Source organism: Salmo trutta, chromosome 15 (assembly GCF_901001165.1).
Source record: "Salmo trutta chromosome 15, fSalTru1.1, whole genome shotgun sequence".
NCBI classification, from domain to species: domain Eukaryota; kingdom Metazoa; phylum Chordata; class Actinopteri; order Salmoniformes; family Salmonidae; genus Salmo; species Salmo trutta.
Window position 1 is genome coordinate 62,876,700 of NC_042971.1, and position 18,870 is coordinate 62,895,569.

Below are 18,870 nucleotides of genomic sequence, written 5' to 3' on the forward strand. Positions count from 1 at the left end.
CTCTCCAGGTCTCGTAAAATGTATTTATCCTAAATGTATCGTACCTTTATCCGTACGTTGAGAGGATCCCGAATTGAGCTAGCCCCCCATTACAAGTATCTAGGTATTTGGATTGACACACATTGATAAGCGGACAAAATAAGTTGTGAGTAAACATTGATTTCCTGATGTATAGCATTTACTTTTACTTTACTGAAGCATGACCATTGAGTACTAAGTACATTTTAAACCATTTTTTTTTTTAATTTTTTTTTTAAACTTTTACTCAATAAGTATTTTACTGGGTGACTCACTTTTACTTGAATCATTTTCTACAAAGATATCTTTACAATTGAGAACTTTTTTCCACCACTGGCATAGTCTACTAACCGCAAGATGCTGAACGCCACAATCACAGCCTGCTGGTCAATGGTCTAATCCACAGGAGGTTGGTGGCACCTTAATTGGGGAGGACGGGCTCGTGGTAATGACTGGAGCGGAATCAGTGGAATGGTATCAAATACATCAAACACATGGTTTCCATGGTTTTGATGTCATTCCATCTGCTCCGTTCCGGATATTATTATGAGCCGTTCTTCCCGCCAGCAGCCTCCTGTGATCCAATCTGACACGTCAATCATTTCCGATTTAATAACAGAAATAATCATCATCAACAACTTGAAATAATGAATCGTTCGGCAAATGGTTTTGATATGTCAGTGTTCTGTTACTGGTTAAATCTGAAGTCATATCAGACTCTATGAGCTGAGAACACTCAAATCTGAACCTTGACTTTATTTTCACTGGTGATTTAAATTGTTGTGCTTCAGTTCAGGGACTGATTTAGACCCCGGAGAAACTGGTGAGTGAAATTAACTATTAGGTAAAAAAATAAATATCAGATGGAGCTTATTCAGATGCTTCCTTCTTATCAGATGCATCTCCTCTCTCTACAGCAGAGGTCAGTGTTTAAACATATGCAGTGTCATCCTCTCTTTGAGCAGGGGTCAGAGTTTAAACATACAGTTTCACCAGTTCCTCTCTACCAGCAGGGGTAAGTGTTTAACCATAAACAGTTTCACCAGTTCCTCTCTACCAGCAGAGGTCAGTGTTTAGCCATAAACAGTTTCACTAGTCAAATCATAACAACTAAATTAACATCTCTGCAGAGAAACAAGCATGGCTGACTACAGAATAATACAGTATGATATGGCTGACTATAGAATACTACAGTCTAGAATGGCTGACTACAGAATACTACAGTCTAGAATGGCTGACTATAGAATACTACAGTCTAGGATGGCTGACTATAGAATACTACAGTCTAGAATGGCTGACTATAGAATACTACAGTCTGGGATGGCTGACTATAGAATACTACAGTCTGGGATGGCTGACTATAGAATACTACAGTCTGGGATGGCTGACTATAGAATACTACAGTCTGGGATGGCTGACTATAGAATACTACAGTCTAGGATGGCTGACTATAGAATACTACAGTCTAGGACGGCTGACTATAGAATACTACAGTCTAGGACGGCTGACTATAGAATACTACAGTCTAGGACGGCTGACTATAGAATACTACAGTCTAGGACGGCTGACTATAGAATACTACAGTCTGGGATGGCTGACTATCGAATACTACAGTCTGGGATGGCTGACTATAGAATACTACACTCTAGAATGGCTGACTATAGAATACTACACTCTAGAATGGCTGACTATAGAATACTACACTCTAGAATGGCTGACTATAGAATACTACAGTCTGGGATGGCTGACTATAGAATACTACAGTCTGGGATGGCTGACTATACAATATTACAATATAGGATGGCTAACTATAGAATACTACAGTCTAGGATCAAAATTTATAGGTTAAGACAAGAGTATTCTAGTGTCTCAGAACCTGATTCTACTAATTAGCTGCTCAACAAGACCTTAACTAGCTGAATCAGATATGTTAAATTAGGGTTGGACTGAAAGCCTACAGGACGGTAGATCTCCAGGAAGAGGGTTGGACTGAAAACCTACAGAACGGTAGATCTCCAGGAAGAGGGTTGGACTGAAAACCTACAGGACGGTAGATCTACAGGAAGAGGGTTGGACTGAAAACCTACAGGACGATAGATCTCCAGGAAGAGGGTTGGACTGTAAACCTACAGGACGGTAGATCTCCAGGAAGAGGGTTGGGCTGAAAACCTACAGGATGGTAGATCTCCAGGAAGAGGGTTGGACTGAAAACCTACAGGACGGTAGATCTCCAGGAAGAGGGTTGGACTGAAAACCTACAGGACGGTAGATCTCCAGGAAGAGGGTTGGACTGAAAACCTACAGGACGGTAGATCTCCAGGAAGAGGGTTGGGCTGAAAACCTACAGGACGGTAGATCTCCAGGAAGAGGGTTGGGCTGAAAACCTACAGGACGGTAGATCTACAGGAAGAGGGTTGGGCTGAAAACCACCAGGACGGTAGATCTCCAGGAAGAGGGTTGGGCTGAAAACCTACAGGACAGTAGATCTCCAGGAAGAGGGTTGGGCTGAAAACCTACAGGACGGTAGATCTCCAGGAAGAGGGTTGGGCTGAAAACCTACAGGACGGTAGATCTCCAGGAAGAGGGTTGGGCTGAAAACCTACAGGACAGTAGATCTCCAGGAAGAGGGTTGGGCTGAAAACCTACAGGACGGTAGATCTCCAGGAAGAGGGTTGGACTGTAAACCTACAGGACAGTAGATCTCTAAAACATTAAAACATGGAATGCCACTCTGCTTAGCACTGAACAGTAAGGATAAGTAGAAGCAACTTAGCCAAGTAGGCTCAGTGTGTTGTGTAGAGTGTATTCCAGGAATAGCTCGGTGTGTTGTATAGAGTGTATTCCAGGAATAGCTCAGTGTGTTGTGTAGAGTGTATTCCAGGAATAGCTCAGTGTGTTGTGTAGAGTGTATTCCAGGAATAGCTCAGTGTGTTGTGTAGAGTGTATTCCAGGAATAGCTCAGTGTGTTGTGTAGAGTGTATTCCAGGAATAGCTCAGTGTGTTGTGTAGAGTGTATTCCAGGAATAGCTCAGTGTGTTGTGTAGAGTGTATTCCAGGAATAGCTCAGTGTGTTGTGTAGAGTGTATTCCAGGAATAGCTCAGTGTGTTGTGTAGAGTGTATTCCAGGAATAGCTCAGTGTGTTGTGTAGAGTGTATTCCAGGAATAGCTCAGTGTGTTGTGTAGAGTGTATTCCAGGAATAGCTCAGTGTGTTGTGTAGAGTGTATTCCAGGAATAGCTCAGTGTGTTGTGTAGAGTGTATTCCAGGAATAGCTCAGTGTGTTGTGTAGAGTGTATTCCAGGAATAGCTCTGTGTGTTGTGTAGAGTGTATTCCAGGAATAGCTCAGTGTGTTGTGTAGAGTGTATTCCAGGAATAGCTCAGTGTGTTGTGTAGAGTGTATTCCAGGAATAGCTCAGTGTGTTGTGTAGAGTGTATTCCAGGAATAGCTCAGTGTGTTGCTCAGCGTTTTGCATTTATATTTTTGTTCAATATATAAATACAGCACCAGTCAACAGATTGGACACACCTTCTCATTCAAAGGTTTGTCTTTATTTCTACTATTTTCTACTGTGCATTGCAAAAGTATTCATCCCCCTTGGCGTTTTTCCTATTTTGTTGCATTACAACCTGTAATTTAAATTGATTTTTATTTGGATATAATGTAATGGACATACACAAAAATAGTCCAAATTGGTGAAGTGAAATGGAGAAAAAAAAAATTGTTTAATTTTTTTTTTTTAAATAAACTGAAAAGTGGTGTGTGTATGTGTGTTCTCCCCCTTTGCTATGAAACCCCTAAAAAAGATCTGCTGCAACCAATTACCTTCAGAAGTTACATAACAATGATCTGTCACATGATCTGTCACATGATCTCAGTATATATACACCTGTTCTGAAAGGCCCCAGAGTCTGCAACACCACTAAGCAAGCGGCACCACGAAGCAAGCAGCAGCATGAAGACCAAGGAGCTCTCCAAACAGATCAGGGACAAAATTGTGGAGAAGTACAGATCAGGGTTGGGTTATAAAAAAATATCAGAAACTTTGAACATCCCACGGAGCACCATTAAATATTTTTTTTTTAAAGGGAAAGAATATGGCACCACAACAAACCTGCCAAGAGAGGGCCTTCCACCAAAACTCACGGACCAGGCAAGGAGGGAATTAATCAGAGAGGCAACAAAGAGACCAAAGATAAACCTGAAGGAGCTGCAAAGCTCCACAGTGGAGATTGGAGTATCTGTCCATAGGACCACTTTTAGCCGTACACTCCACAGAGCTGGGCTTTAGAGAAGAGTTGGCAGAAAAAAATGTAAATACACGTTTGGTGTTTGCCAAAACGCATGTGGGAGACTCCCAAAACATATGGCAGAAGGTATTCTGGTCAGATGAGACTAAAATAGAGCTATATGGCCATCAAGGAATGTATGTATGTCTGGCACAAACCCAACACCTCTCATCACCCCGAGAACACCATCCCCACAGTGAAGCATGGTGGTGGAAGCATCATGCTGTGGGGAAGTTTTTCCATCTGCAGGGACTGGGAAACTGGTCAGAATTGAAGGAATGATGGATGATGCTAAATACAGGGAAATTCTTGAGGGAAACCTGTTTCAGTCTTCCAGAGATTTGAGACTGGGACGGAGGTTCACCTGCCAGCAGGACAATGACCCTAAGCATACTGCAAAAGCAACACTCGAATGGTTTAAGGGGAAACATTTAAATGTCTTGGAATGGTCTAGTCAAAGCCCAGACCTCAATCCAATTCAGAATCTGTGGTATGACTTAAAGATTACTGTACACCAGCAGAACCCATCCAACTTGAAGGAGCTGGAGCAGTTTTGCCTTGAAGAATAGGCAAACATCCTAGTGGCTAGATGTGCCAAGCTTATAGAGACATACCCCAAGAGACTTACAGCTGTAATTGCTGCAAAAGGTGACTCTGCAAAGTATTGACTTTGGGGGGGTGAATAGCTATGCACGCTCAAGTTCAGTTTTTTTGTCTTTTTCTTGTTTGTTTCACAATCAAAAATATGTTGCATCTTCAAAGTGGTAGGCATGTTGTGTAAATCAAATGTTAAAAAAAATATATATATATTTAATTCCAGGTTGTAAGGCAACAAAATAAGAAAAATGCCAATGGGATGAATACTTTTGCAAGCCACTGTACATTGTAGAGTAATATTGAAGACATCAAAACTATGAAATAACACATATGGAATCATGTAGTAAGCAAAAAAAGTGTTAAACAAATTCAAATATATTTTTATATTCTTCAAAGTAGCCAGCCTTTGCCTTGATGACAGCTTTGCACACTCTTCACATTCTCTCTACCAGCTTCACAAGTCATCAACTGGCATCTTCATTAAATAGTACCCGCAAAACACCAGTCTCAACGTCAACAGCGAACTCCGGGATGCCGGCCTTCTAGGCAATGCGACATCTTTTTCACATAGAGTTAATCAGGCTTTTGATTGTGGCCTGTGAAATGTTGTCCCACTAATAAATATATATATATATATATTAGTGGGACAACACTATATATATATATATATATATATATATATATATATATATATATATATATATATATATATATATATACACAAAGATGACATTAAACTGTGATTTCAATGACATTGTCACCCTCCTCCTATCCCCTGACACAGAGCCTCATCCTGCCTCTATATAATAACCTAGTTGCCTACTCACAGTATCTATAGCTTGGTAAACACAGCTATGGAAAGATGACAGAGAGGAAACAGAAGATTTAGAGAGAGAGCGAGAGAGAGAGAGAGAGGAGGGGTGAGAGGGTGAGAGAGAGAGACAGAGAGAGAGAGGTGAGAGAGGGTGTGAGAGAGAGAGAGAGAGAGAGAAAGAGAGAGAGGAGTGAGAGAGAGACAGAGAGAGAGAGGAGGGGTGAGAGAGGGTGAGAGAGAGAGAGAGGAGTGAGTGAGGGTGAGAGAGAGGGTGAGAGAGAGAGACAGAGAGAGAGAGGAGTGAGAGGCAGTGGGGGGAGAGAGAGGGTGAGAGAGAGAGACAGAGAGAGACAGGAGTGAGAGAGAGGGTGAGAGAGAGAGACAGGAGTGAGAGGCGGTGGGGGGAGAGAGATACAAAAGAGGTGGAGAGGAAAGAAAGAGGGGAAAAGGGAGAAGGAGACAGAGGGGGAGGGAGGGAGGAAAGGAGAGAGAGAGAGGGGGAGGGAGGATATAGTGAGAGGAGATAGAGAGGGAGGATAGGAGATAGAGAGAGGGTGGATAGGAGATAGGGCAGAAGGGAGAAGAGGAGATAGCGAGAGGGGAGGGAGGAGATAGTGAGAGGAGATAGAGAGGGAGGATAGGAGATAGAGAGAGGGTGGATAGGAGATAGAGCAGAAGGGAGAAGAGGAGATAGCGAGAGGGGGAGGGAGGAGATAGAAAGATGGGGAGGGAGGAGAGAGAGTGTGAATTGAGACAGAGAAAAGAGAAAATAATTGACAGACTTGTGAATGCGATACGCAAAGCATGTCGTTCTTCTCCAAGCCAAAGGCTTTGATGTACAGCGTCTCAAGATGGTTCGCTGTGATTAAAAGGCTTTGGCAGAACTGTTAATTAAATATGGAGCTGGGGCTGAAAACATTGTCTCAAACAGACACAAAGAGAGAGAGAGAGAGGGGTGATAGAGAGAGAGCGTGAGAGAGAGGAGGGGTGAGAGAGATGAGGGGTGAGAGAGGGTGAGCGAGAGGGTGAGAGAGAGAGCGAGAAAGTGGGGGGTGAGAGAGAGAGGGGGGTGAGAAAGAGAGCAAGAGGGAGATGGTGAGAGTGTTCCTAAATCGACTTTACTCTCTATATGTGCAAGAAAAATTATAATACCAAACACACACACACACACACACACACACACACACACACACACACACACACACACTCACACACAGTACAGTACAGCACTCACTGAGACAGACTTACCTCTATGATCACTGTACTACCTGTCATTAGGTAACACCAGACAGACGGACAGACAGTCTTACCTCTACGAAGATGAAACAGGGGATGATTGAGTAACTGCGCTGTGTGTTGTCAGAAGCCATGTTCTCTCAGCCGGAGACAGATCCTCAGTCTACAAGAGGAAAAGGAGGAGACTGTTAATATCCACAGATATTGGACTCTGATTCCCATTCCTGGAGTCGGGAATTAATCTCAAGACATAAGCTGATTGGACAAGACAAAGAGGGACAAAAACACATTCAGACAGGATAGAGGGGCTTCATGGATAGGATAGAGGGGCTTCATGGATAGGACAGAGGGGCTTCATGGATAGGATAGAGGGGCTTCATGTGAACAACACACAGGATAGAGGGGCTTCATGGATAGGATAGAGGGGCTTCATGGATAGGATAGAGGGGCTTCATGGATAGGATAGAGGGGCTTCATGGATAGGACAGAGGGGCTTCATGGATAGGATAGAGGGGCTTACTGGATAGGACAGAGGGGCTTCATGGATAGGACAGAGGGGCTTCATGGATAGGATAGAAGGGCTTCATGGATAGGATAGAGGGGCTTCATGGATAGGACAGAGGGGCTTCATGGATAGGACATAGGGGCTTCATGGATAGGATAGAGGGGCTTCATGGATAGGACATAGGGGCTTCATGGATAGGATAGAGGGGCTTACTGGATAGGACAGAGGGGCTTCATGGATAGGACAGAGGGGCTTCATGGATAGGATAGAAGGGCTTCATGGATAGGATAGAGGGGCTTCATGGATAGGACAGAGGGGCTTCATGGATAGGACATAGGGGCTTCATGGATAGGATAGAGGGGCTTCCTGGATAGGACAGAGGGGCTTCATGGATAGGATAGAGGGGCTTCATGGATAGGATAGAAGGGCTTCATGGATAGGATAGAGGGGCTTCATGGAGAGGATAGAGAAGCTTCACGGATAGGACAGAGGGGCTTCACTCCTCTCCTGCTGTATACATAGATGATTAACCTAACAGACTAGTCGACTCTTGAAATCAATTCACGACTCCAGAAACGTAGAAATCAGAATGGACACCGACATATACTCTCTACATTTCCTCTCCTTCTCTCACTGAGAAAACAGAGCTGATGATGGGTGGAGGAATACAGGACAGGAAGAGGACTGATGATAGGGTGGAGGAATACAGGACAGGAAGAGGACTGATAGGGTGGAGGAATACAGGACAGGAAGAGGACTGATAGAAGAGAACAGAGACCTGACATGACTGAGTGATGTGATAACTATTGTGGAAGATAATGACCTAAAGAGATCTAACATGAGAGAGGCTGTGATTGATTCCACACACACGCACACACACACACACACACACACACACACACACACACACACACACACACACACACACACACACACACACACACACACACACACACACACACACACACACACACAGAGGAGAGGAAATGCCTTATACCTCAGTCTGTTGTTATACAACGGCTGGGTCTAATCCTGAATGCTGATTGGTTATAACCCCATTCCAGCCAGTGTCTATCCCACAAGTTACCACCGGCTAAATCTATGACGTTAAAATGCCCAGTCAGACAATTTATAAACTTGTAAAACTGTAAAAAGCATCTAGACATTATCTCCCATTTCTTTTAGACTTGCAAATGGTTTCTAACAGCGGAGATTTGTATAAATGTTGCTGTCTGTCCCTCTGACATCTCCAACATGGTTTCAGTATTGAAATTGGATCTCCAGCTGTCCCAGAGTAATGAACATGTCGGGGTTAAGAGTCGGGACGAGACAGACAGGCAGACAGCTTTTCTCAGCCAGTCGAAATCATGATTCAGCATCCTTTTTATAGATATATACAAATACATGTCAATAGAAAACAGGTCAAATACATGTCAATAGAAAACAGGTCAAATACATGTCAATAGAAAACAGGTCAAACGAAATTAAGTGCAGCTAGTTTACAGTCTTTCCAGCTTCAGTTTGAAGTGATTGTGTTGTTGGCCGTGTTGTTGGCCGTGTTGTAGGCAGTGTTGTTAGCTGTGTTGTTGGCCGTGTTGTTGGCCGTGTTGTTGGCCGTGTTGTTGGCCGTGTTGTTGGCCGTGTTGTTAGCTGTGTTGTTGGCTGGCTCCTCTGAACAGCACATTTTCTATGCCAAGTGAAATCGCACCTCATTAGCTGATTGTTAAAGATGTGTCCAAATAAATGTCTTTAGAAAACAGCTTAAACAAATGAAAATGCAGCTAATTTGCTATTTTCCTGGCTGTACTGTTTGACGTGACTGTGTTAGCCAAAGTTGGCTCGCCAGTATGGCAATGTAACATTTAGAACGAACGACATGGTAGCGTCCATAGAAACAGAACAAAAAGACTGAACAACTGGGTCGTGTCTCTGGCAACCGAACCAATAGACCGAACAACCCTCGAAGCCGGTGTTTGGAGGATATGTTGGCACGGTGCCTAACAACACTAATGTCAATATATATATAAAAAACACCATCTTCTCTGGAATTATCACCTAACAGTCACACTAAAACAAACACACGGTGATGATTGCAGTAAACTACATCCACAGGTCTGAGTCTCTTAATGACTACAGATTAAACTACATCCACAGGTCTGAGTCTCTTAATGACTACAGATTAAACTACATCCACAGGTCTGAGTCTCTTAATGTCTACAGATTAAACTACATCCACAGGTCTGAGTCTCTTAATGACTACAGATTAAACTACATCCACAGGTCTGAGTCTCTTAATGACTACAGATTAAACTACATCCACAGGTCTGAGTCTCTTAATGTCTACAGATTAAACTACATCCACAGGTCTGAGTCTCTTAATGTCTACAGATTAAACTACATCCACAGGTCTGAGTCGCTTAATGACTACAGATTAAACTACATCCACAGGTCTGAGTCTCTTAATGACTACAGATTAAACTACATCCACAGGTCTGAGTCTCTTAATGACTACAGATTAAACTACATCCACAGGTCTGAGTCTCTTAATGACTACAGATTAAACTACATCCACAGGTCTGAGTCTCTTAATGTCTACAGATTAAACTACATCCACAGGTCTGAGTCTCTTAATGTCTACAGATTAAACTACATCCACAGGTCTGAGTCGCTTAATGACTACAGATTAAACTACATCCACAGGTCTGAGTCTCTTAATGACTACAGATTAAACTACATCCACAGGTCTGAGTCGCTTAATGTCTACAGATTAAACTACATCCACAGGTCTGAGTCTCTTAATGTCTACAGATTAAACTACATCCACAGGTCTGAGTTGCTTAATGACTACAGATTAAACTACATCCACAGGTCTGAGTCTCTTAATGTCTAACCTTTTTCTTTGGTCCTTTACAAACCTGCTGTATGTAAAACATTGTGTGCTACAGCTTGGAAAATAACCTCTCTGGGCTAGGGGGCAGTAATAAACAGGGAAATAACCTCTCTGGGTTAGGGGGCAGTAATAAACAGGGAAATAACCTCTCTGGGTTAGGGGGCAGTAATAAACAGGGAAATAACCTCTCTGGGCTAGGGGGCAGTAATAAACAGGGACATAACCTCTCTGGGCTAGGGGGCAGTAATAAACAGGTCATAATGACATAACAACATAATGATGTTTGTTTCCAACATCAGGGCTGTTTTCCCTAAAGAATTCAATCCACTTTGTTTCCTTGCTATGATACTAACGTGTATCGCGATATACACCAGAGAACCCACGCACACACACAATACCTGTCTGTTGTCCCACTAAAACAAACACACCAACGACAGAGTTCTGTCTGTTGTCTCACTAAAACAAACACACCAACAAGAGAGTTCTGTCTGTTGTCCCACTAAAACAAACACACCAACGACAGAGTTCTGTCTGTTGTCTCACTAAAACAAACACACCAACAAGAGAGTTCTGTCTGTTGTCTCACTAAAACAAAAACACCAACAAGAGAGTTCTGTCGTTGTCTCACTAAAACAAAAACACCAACAAGAGAGTTCTGTCTGTTGTCTCACTAAAACAAACACACCAACAAGAGAGTTCTGTCTGTTGTCCCACTAAAACAAACACACCAACTCTCACACCAACGAGAGAGTTCTGTCTGTTGTCTCACTAAAACAACCACACCAACAAGAGAGTTCTGTCTGTTGTCCCACTAAAAGCCTTTTTATTTGGGTCGTGTCGACACTCGGGGTGATCTATGATTCTGTTATCTCTATGGAGTGCCGTTCAGATACCCTCTGCTTCAGTTTCAAGTTGTATTAGTCATGTGTACGAGATGCGCGCGGTATTCACCGCCCAACCAAATGCTAAGGTGTATTAGTCATGTGTACGAGATGCGCGCGGTATTCACCGCCCAACCAAATGCTAAGGTGTATTAGTCATGTGTACGAGATGCGCGCGGTATTCACCGCCCAACCAAATGCTAAGGTGTATTAGTCATGTGTACGAGATGCGCGCGGTATTCACCGCCCAACCAAATGCTAAGGTGTATTAGTCATGTGTACGAGATGCGCGCGGTATTCACCGCCCAACCAAATGCTAAGGTGTATTAGTCATGTGTACGAGATGCGCGCGGTATTCACCGCCCAACCAAATGCTAAGGTGTATTAGTCATGTGTACGAGATGCGCGCGGTATTCACCGCCCAACCAAATGCTAAGGTGTATTAGTCATGTGTACGAGATGCGCGCGGTATTCACCGCCCAACCAAATGCTAAGGTGTATTAGTCATGTGTACGAGATGCGCGCGGTATTCACCGCCCAACCAAATGCTAAGGTGTATTAGTCATGTGTACGAGATGCGCGCGGTATTCACCGCCCAACCAAATGCTAAGGTGTATTAGTCATGTGTACGAGATGCGCGCGGTATTCACCGCCCAACCAAATGCTAAGGTGTATTAGTCATGTGTACGAGATGCGCGCGGTATTCACCGCCCAACCAAATGCTAAGGTGTATTAGTCATGTGTACGAGATGCGCGCGGTATTCACCGGTATTCACCGCCCAACCAAATGCTAAGGTGTATTAGTCATGTGTACGAGATGCGCGCGGTATTCACCGCCCAACCAAATGCTAAGGTGTATTAGTCATGTGTACGAGATGCGCGCGGTATTCACCGGTATTCACCGGTATTCACCGGTATTCACCGGTATTCACCGCCCAACCAAATGCTTACTTTGCAGGTTCCTTCTCGACAATGCAACAACAATAAAACATAATAAAAATTATCAACATAAAGTAAATGGCTCAGTAGAATATAATAAATATTTTAGTATAAGTATAATACAGGAAGGTACAATTTATAGTTCAATATTTACATGTGTATTGGGGAAAGGGGGGTGTGTGTGTGTGTGTGTGTGTGTGTGTGTGTGTGTGTGTGTGTGTGTGTGTGTGTGTGTGTGTGTGTGTGTGTGTGTGTGTGTGTGTGTGTGTGTGTGTGTGTGTGTCCGTCCGTGTGGGTGTGTGAGTTAGTGCATGTGTGCCAAGCTGAAGAGAATCAGAGCAGGTGGTCAGTCCAGTTCAAGTGTTCAGCAGTCTGATGGCTTGTAGATAGAAAGTGTCTCTGAGCCTGTTAGTATCAGACCTCATACTCCGATACCATCTGCCCGACGGTAAGGGAGAGAACAGCTCGTGGCATGTGGCATCCTTGATGATGCCGCGTGCCTTCCTCAGGCACCATTTCAAGTCGATGTCCTGGATGGGTGGGAGCATGATCCCAGTGATGTACTGGGCTGTCTTCACTACCTGCTGGAGGGCGTTGCGGTCGTGGACAGAGCAATTCCTATTCCAGGTCATGATGCAACCGGTCAGGATGTTCTCGATGGTGCAGCGGTAGTATTTGGAGAGGACCCGGGATGGCATGCTGAATTTCTTCATCCGCCTTAAGAAGTAGAGATGCTGTTGCACCCTCTTGACAAGAGTGATGGTGGTGTTGGTCCATGTCAAGTCCTCTCCCCTCTAACTATTCCCCAGGTCCCTCCTCTCCCCTGTAACTATTCCCCAGGTCCCTCCTCTCCCCTGTAACTATTCCCCAGGTCCCTCCTCTCCCCTCTAACTATTCCCCTGGTCCCTCCTCTCCCCTGTAACTATTCCCCAGGTCCCTCCTCTCCCCTGTAACTATTCCCCAGGTCCCTCCTCTCCCCTGTAACTATTCCCCAGGTCCCTAGAGTCAGTGTGGAGGAGGTGTTGTTGGCAATCCTCACAGCCTGTCTGTCCGTCAGGAAATCCAGGATCCAGTTGCAGAGGGTGGTTTCCAGACCCGGGGCTCTGAGCTTGGTGTCGAGCTTGTAGGGAACAATAGTGTTACATTTTCAGCCTTAGAGATTTCCTCACATCAGCCCCAGAGAGCAAAAGCACCTGGTTATCCGGAGCAGAGAGAGTCTTTCTGGATGGCTCAATATTGTCTGCCTCGAAGTCAGCATAGAATGTGTTAAGCTCGTCTGGGAGGGAGGCTTCGGTGAGCACCGCATAGCTGGATTTGCCTTTGTAGTCTGTGATAGTTTGTAGTCCTTTGCTACATGCGTCGTGAGCCTGTGTTGTCGAACATCCATTCAAGTTTAAGTCTGTGTTATCTTTGCGTCCCTAATGGATTTGTGGAGCTCGTACCTGCTTGCCTTGTATGGGTTGCACACCACCGAGTCACCGGGGTTCGTTCTGCTGACATTGAATGCTGCAGTACAGTCTCTCAGCATGGTACGGATATCTCTGTTCACCCAGGGTTTTTGGTTGGGGTATGTCCGGACATTTCTTAATGAAGCCGGTGACTGATGATGTACAGTGCATTTTGGAAAGTATTCAGACCTCTTCCCCTTTTTGCACATTTTGTTACATCGCAGCCTTCTTCTAAAATGGATTAGGAAAAAACATTGTCCTCATCAATCTACACACAATACCACATAATGACAAAGAGAAAACAGGTTTTTAGAATTGTTTTGCACCCAAAAAATAAAATAATAATAACCAATTTACATAAGTATTCAGACCCTTTGCTATGAGACTGTAAATTGAGCTCAGGTGCATCCTGTTTCCATTGATCATCCTTGAGATGTTTCTACAACTTGATTGGAGTCCACCTGTGGTAAATTCAATTGAATGGATATGATTCGGAAAGGACCTGTCTATATAAAGTCTCACAGTTGACTGTGCATGTCAGAGAAAAAACCAAGTCATGAGGTAGAAAGAATTGTACGTAGAGCTCCGAGACAGGATTGTGTCGAGGCACAGATCTGGGGAAGGGTACAAAAACATTTCTGCAGCATTGAAGATCCCCAAGAACAAAGTGGAATCCATCATTCTTAAATGGAAGATGTTTGGAACCACCAAGACTCTTCCTAGAGCTGGCCGCCCGACCAAACTGAGCAATCGGAGGAGAAGGGCCTTGGTCAGGGAGGTGACCAAGAACCCAATGGTCACTCTGACAGAGCTCCAGAGTTTTGCTGTGGAGATGGGAGAACCTTCCAGAAGGACAACCATCTCTGCAGCACTCCACCAATCAGGGCTTTATGGTAGAGTGGCCAGACGGAAGCCACTCCTCAGTAAAAGGTACATGACAGTCCGCTTGGAGTTTGCCAAAAGGCACCTAAAGGACTCTCAGACCATGAGAAACAATATTCTCTGGTCTGATGAAACCAAGATTGAACTCTTTGACCTGAACTACAAGCGTCACGTCTAGAGGAAACCTGGCACAATCCCTACGGTGAAGCATGGTGGTGGCAGCATCATGCTGTGGGGAGGTTTTTCAGTGGCAGGGACTGGGAGACTAGACAGGATTGAGGGAAAGATGAAAGTACAGAGAGATCCTTGATAAAAACCTGCTCCAGAGCGCTCAGGACCTCAGACTGGGGCGAAGTTTTACCTTCCAACAGGACAACGACCCTAAGCACAGAGCCCAGACAACGCAGGAGTGGCTTCTGAATATCCTTGAGTGTCCCCAGCCAGAGCCCGGACTTGAACTCGATCGAATATCTCTGGAGAGACCTGAAAATAGCTGTGCAGCGATGCTCCCCATCCAACCTGGCAGAGCTTGAGAGGATCTGCAGAGAAGAATGGGAGAAACTCCCCAAATACAGGTTTTCCAAGCTGTGTGCCAATTTTGTAGCATCATACCCAAGAAGACTCAAGGGTGTAATTGCTGGCAAGTACTGAGAAAAAAGGTCTGAATACTTATGTAAATGTGATACGTTTTTTATACTGAATACATTTGTAAACATTTGTAAAAACCTGTTTTTGCTTTATCATTATGAAGTATTGTGTGTAGATTGATGAGGGGAAAAAAACAATTTAATCAATTTTAAAATGAGGCTGTAATGTAACAAAATGTGGAAAAAGTCAAGGGGTCTGAATACTTTCCGAATGCACTGTATTTATTTATGTATATTCCTCAATGCATGAAACCATGCTCTGAGTTCGCAAAGTTTCTGTTCCAGTGATCTGTTTCTGGACATTAGCCATCAGGATACTAGGAAGAGGAGGCCTTGTAGCCAGTCTTTTCAGCTTGGAGACCCTCTTTCCTTCCTCTTCTTCGTCAGCGGTGTTGCCTTCGGTCATCTCGGTCAGCAGCATCAGGTGGGAACAAAGTAGTGGATGAAGTAATCCTGATCTGGGAGGCTGAGAGAAGAAGAAGAAGTGTAGCTCCAGATTCATGATGCAGAAGAGTTCGTAGGAAATTATTACATGAACATTCTGAGCAAACAAAGTAATAATTCACGCCAACAACAACAAAAAAACGCCCCAAAGCAAAGTCGAGCAGGAACTGGCAAGACGCGCTCCATCCTCAGCGCTGCTTATCATCATCATTCAGGGCCGTGTGTGTGTGTGTGTTTATTTCAGCAGCGAGCTGCCTGGAAGGTATCATCAACCTGCCAGGAGGCATAACGCTAACTCTGACTGACAAGCATCAATACCTTTCCGACACCACATCAACACTACACTTCAAAACATTATTTCTGTTGTAATTCATCATTATTGGGTATGGGTATTTCCATCTAAAAAAGGACCCATGAGCACCAACAGGTGAAGTTCATGGGAGAATATCAAATTGGTTTCAAATTAAATCTAAGAGTCTATATGTTTAAGGAAATGAAGACATACAGTGAGGGGAAAAGTATTTGATCCCCTGCTGGTTTTGTACGTTTGCCCACTGACAAAGAAATGATCAGTCTATAATTTGAATGGTAGGTTTATTTCAACAGTGAGAGACAGAATAACAACCAAAAAATCCAGAAAAACAGATGTCAAAAATGTTATAAAATGATTTGGATTTTAATGAGGGAAATAAGTATTTGACCCCTCTGCAAAACATGACTTAGTACTTGGTGGCAAAACCCTTGTTGGCAATCACAGAGGTCAGACGTTTCTTGTAGTTGGCCACCAGGTTTGCACACATCTCAGGAGGGATTTTGTCCCATTCCTCTTTGCAGATCTTCTCCAAGTCATTAAGGTTTCGAGGCTGACGTTTGGCAACTCAAACCTTCAGCTCCCTCCACAGATTTTCTATGGGATTAAGGTCTGGAGACTGGCTAGACCACTCCAGGACCTTAATGTGCTTCTTCTTGAGCCACTCCTTTGTTGCCTTGGCCGTGTGTTTTGGGTCATTGTCATGCTGGAATACCCACCCACGACCCATTTTCAATGCCCTGGCTGAGGGAAGGAGGTTCTCACCCAAAATTTGATGGTACATGGCCCCGTCCATCGTCCCTTTGATGCGGTGAAGTTGTCCTGTCCCCTTAGCAGAAAAACACCCCCAAAGCATAATGTTTCCACCTCCATGTTTGAAGGTGGAGATGGTGTTCTTGGGGTCATAGGCAGCATTCCTCCTCCTCCAAACACGGCGAGTTGAGTTGATGTCAAAAAGCTCCATTTTGGTCTCATCTGACCACAACACTTTCACCATTTGTCCTCTGAGTCATTCAGATGTTCATTGGCAGACTTCAGACGGGCCTGTATATGTATTCTTGAGCAGGGGGACCTTGCGGGCGCTGCAGGATTTCAGTCCTTCACGGCGTAGTGTGTTACCAATTGTTTTCTTGGTGACTATGGTCCCTGCTGCCTTGAGATCACTGACAAGATCCTCCCGTGTAGTTCTGGGCTGATTCCTCACCGTTCTCATGATCATTGCAACTCCACGAGGTGAGATCTTGCATGGAGCCCCAGGCCGAGGGATATTGACAGTTCTTTTGTGTTTCTTCCATTTGCGAATAATCGCACCAAATGTTATCACCTTCTCACCAAGCTGCTTGGCGATGGTCTTGTAGCCCTTGTAGCCCTTGTCCAGCCTTGTGTAGGTCTACAGTCTTGTCCCTGACATCCTTGGAGAGCTCTTTGTTCTTGGCCATGGTGGAGAGTTTGGAATCTGATTGATTGACATTTGTCTTTTTTACAGGTAACAAACTGAGATTAGGAGCACTCCCTTTAAGAGTGTGCTCCTAATCTCAGCTCGTTGCCTGTATAAAAGACACATGGGAGCCAGAAATCTTTCTGATTGAGAGGGGGTCAAATACTTATTTCCCTCATTAAAATGTAAATCAATTTATATATTTTTTTACATGGGTCCTGGATGTTTTTGTTTTGTTATTCTGTCTCTCACTGTTGAAATAAACCTACCATTAAAATTATAGACTGATCATTTCTTTGTCAGTGGGCAAACGTACAAAATCAGCAGGGGATCAAATACTTTTTTCCCTCCCTGTAGATCAATGTTTCAAAGATTTTCCATTTTAAAAATGAGGCATAAGGAAAGGCTTTGATTTCTGGATGAACAGATGGAAAAGGGTGTTAGAAAACATAAACCAGAAAAGTCTTAAAACGCTATCAGAAATACATTAAAACACAATAATGTTGACGTAAAGACCCCTTCAAACTCATATCAACATATATATAGTTTTAGAGTAACTGTTTACCTTCAGTTATGTCTTGTAATTTCGCTACCAACCACCACATATCTTGAAGATATTTTCTAATTTCTCATGAGGGAGAATAATGACAGTTCACAGAAGTAGCAAGTAATGGTAGACCTACCAATTAGTCCTAGTGATTTTAATGATATCAACTATGAACTATTATGTAATTAAAACCAAGTGTTTGAACAGGTTCAGGGAACAGAACAGAAAACTTTGAGGAACAGAATCAAAACCAGGAACGAAAGTGATCTATACTGTTCCGGAACAGAATCGTTCTTTTAAAAGAATAGGAATAATGTTATTTTACGTTCCAGGCATTTTTTTCCCCAGTACCACAAAAAAATGCAACAAAGCACCTATGCAAAGAAACTTATTCCAGTGTCTGCCTGCCTGCCAGCTGAATATCTTTGCCACTGTGTGTGCGTGTGTAGGCTAACTGCTCCTCCGAATCCAAAGTATAGAAGCCTACTGACGTTACAAGCGTGATTCAGAAATTAGGGAGAGATTTTTAATTAGAAAAGAATGGATTAACCTTTGCAATGCTAGTTAATACTCTAAAAGTCTAAGTCGTTTGATTTAGAAGTTTACGACCCCTTTAGGTGTGCGTGTGTGTGTGTGAATATATAAACACACACACACTTTTAAAACACCTACTCATTCAAGGGTTTTTCTTAATTTTTACTATTTTCTAAATTGTAGAATAAGTGCTCAGCATATGTGGGGACTCCTTCAAGACTGTTGAAAAAGCATCCCAGGTGAAGCTGGTTGAGAGAATGCCAAGAGTGTGCAAAGCTGTCATCAAGGCAAAGGGTGGTTACTTTGAAGAATCTAAAATCTAAAATATATTTTGATTTGTTGAACACTTTTTTGGTTACTACATGATTCCAAATGTGTAATTTCATAGTTTTGATGTCTTCACTATTATTCTACAATGTAGAAAATAGTAAAAATAAAGAAAAACCCTGGAA

The 18,870-nt window shown here is 43.5% G+C and overlaps 1 protein-coding gene across 1 annotated transcript in view; it reads right to left on the reverse strand.

Moving 5' to 3' along the window:
* LOC115149517 (phospholipid phosphatase-related protein type 1) overlaps positions 1 to 18,870 on the reverse strand; it is a 128,808-nt gene that overhangs the window by 87,315 nt on the left and 22,623 nt on the right. Inside the window, exon 2 of the mRNA XM_029692450.1 lies at positions 7,028 to 7,116. Within this exon, the coding sequence (XP_029548310.1) occupies positions 7,028 to 7,087 (60 nt within the window). The 5' untranslated portion in view covers positions 7,088 to 7,116. The remainder of the gene's footprint in view (positions 1 to 7,027; positions 7,117 to 18,870) is intronic.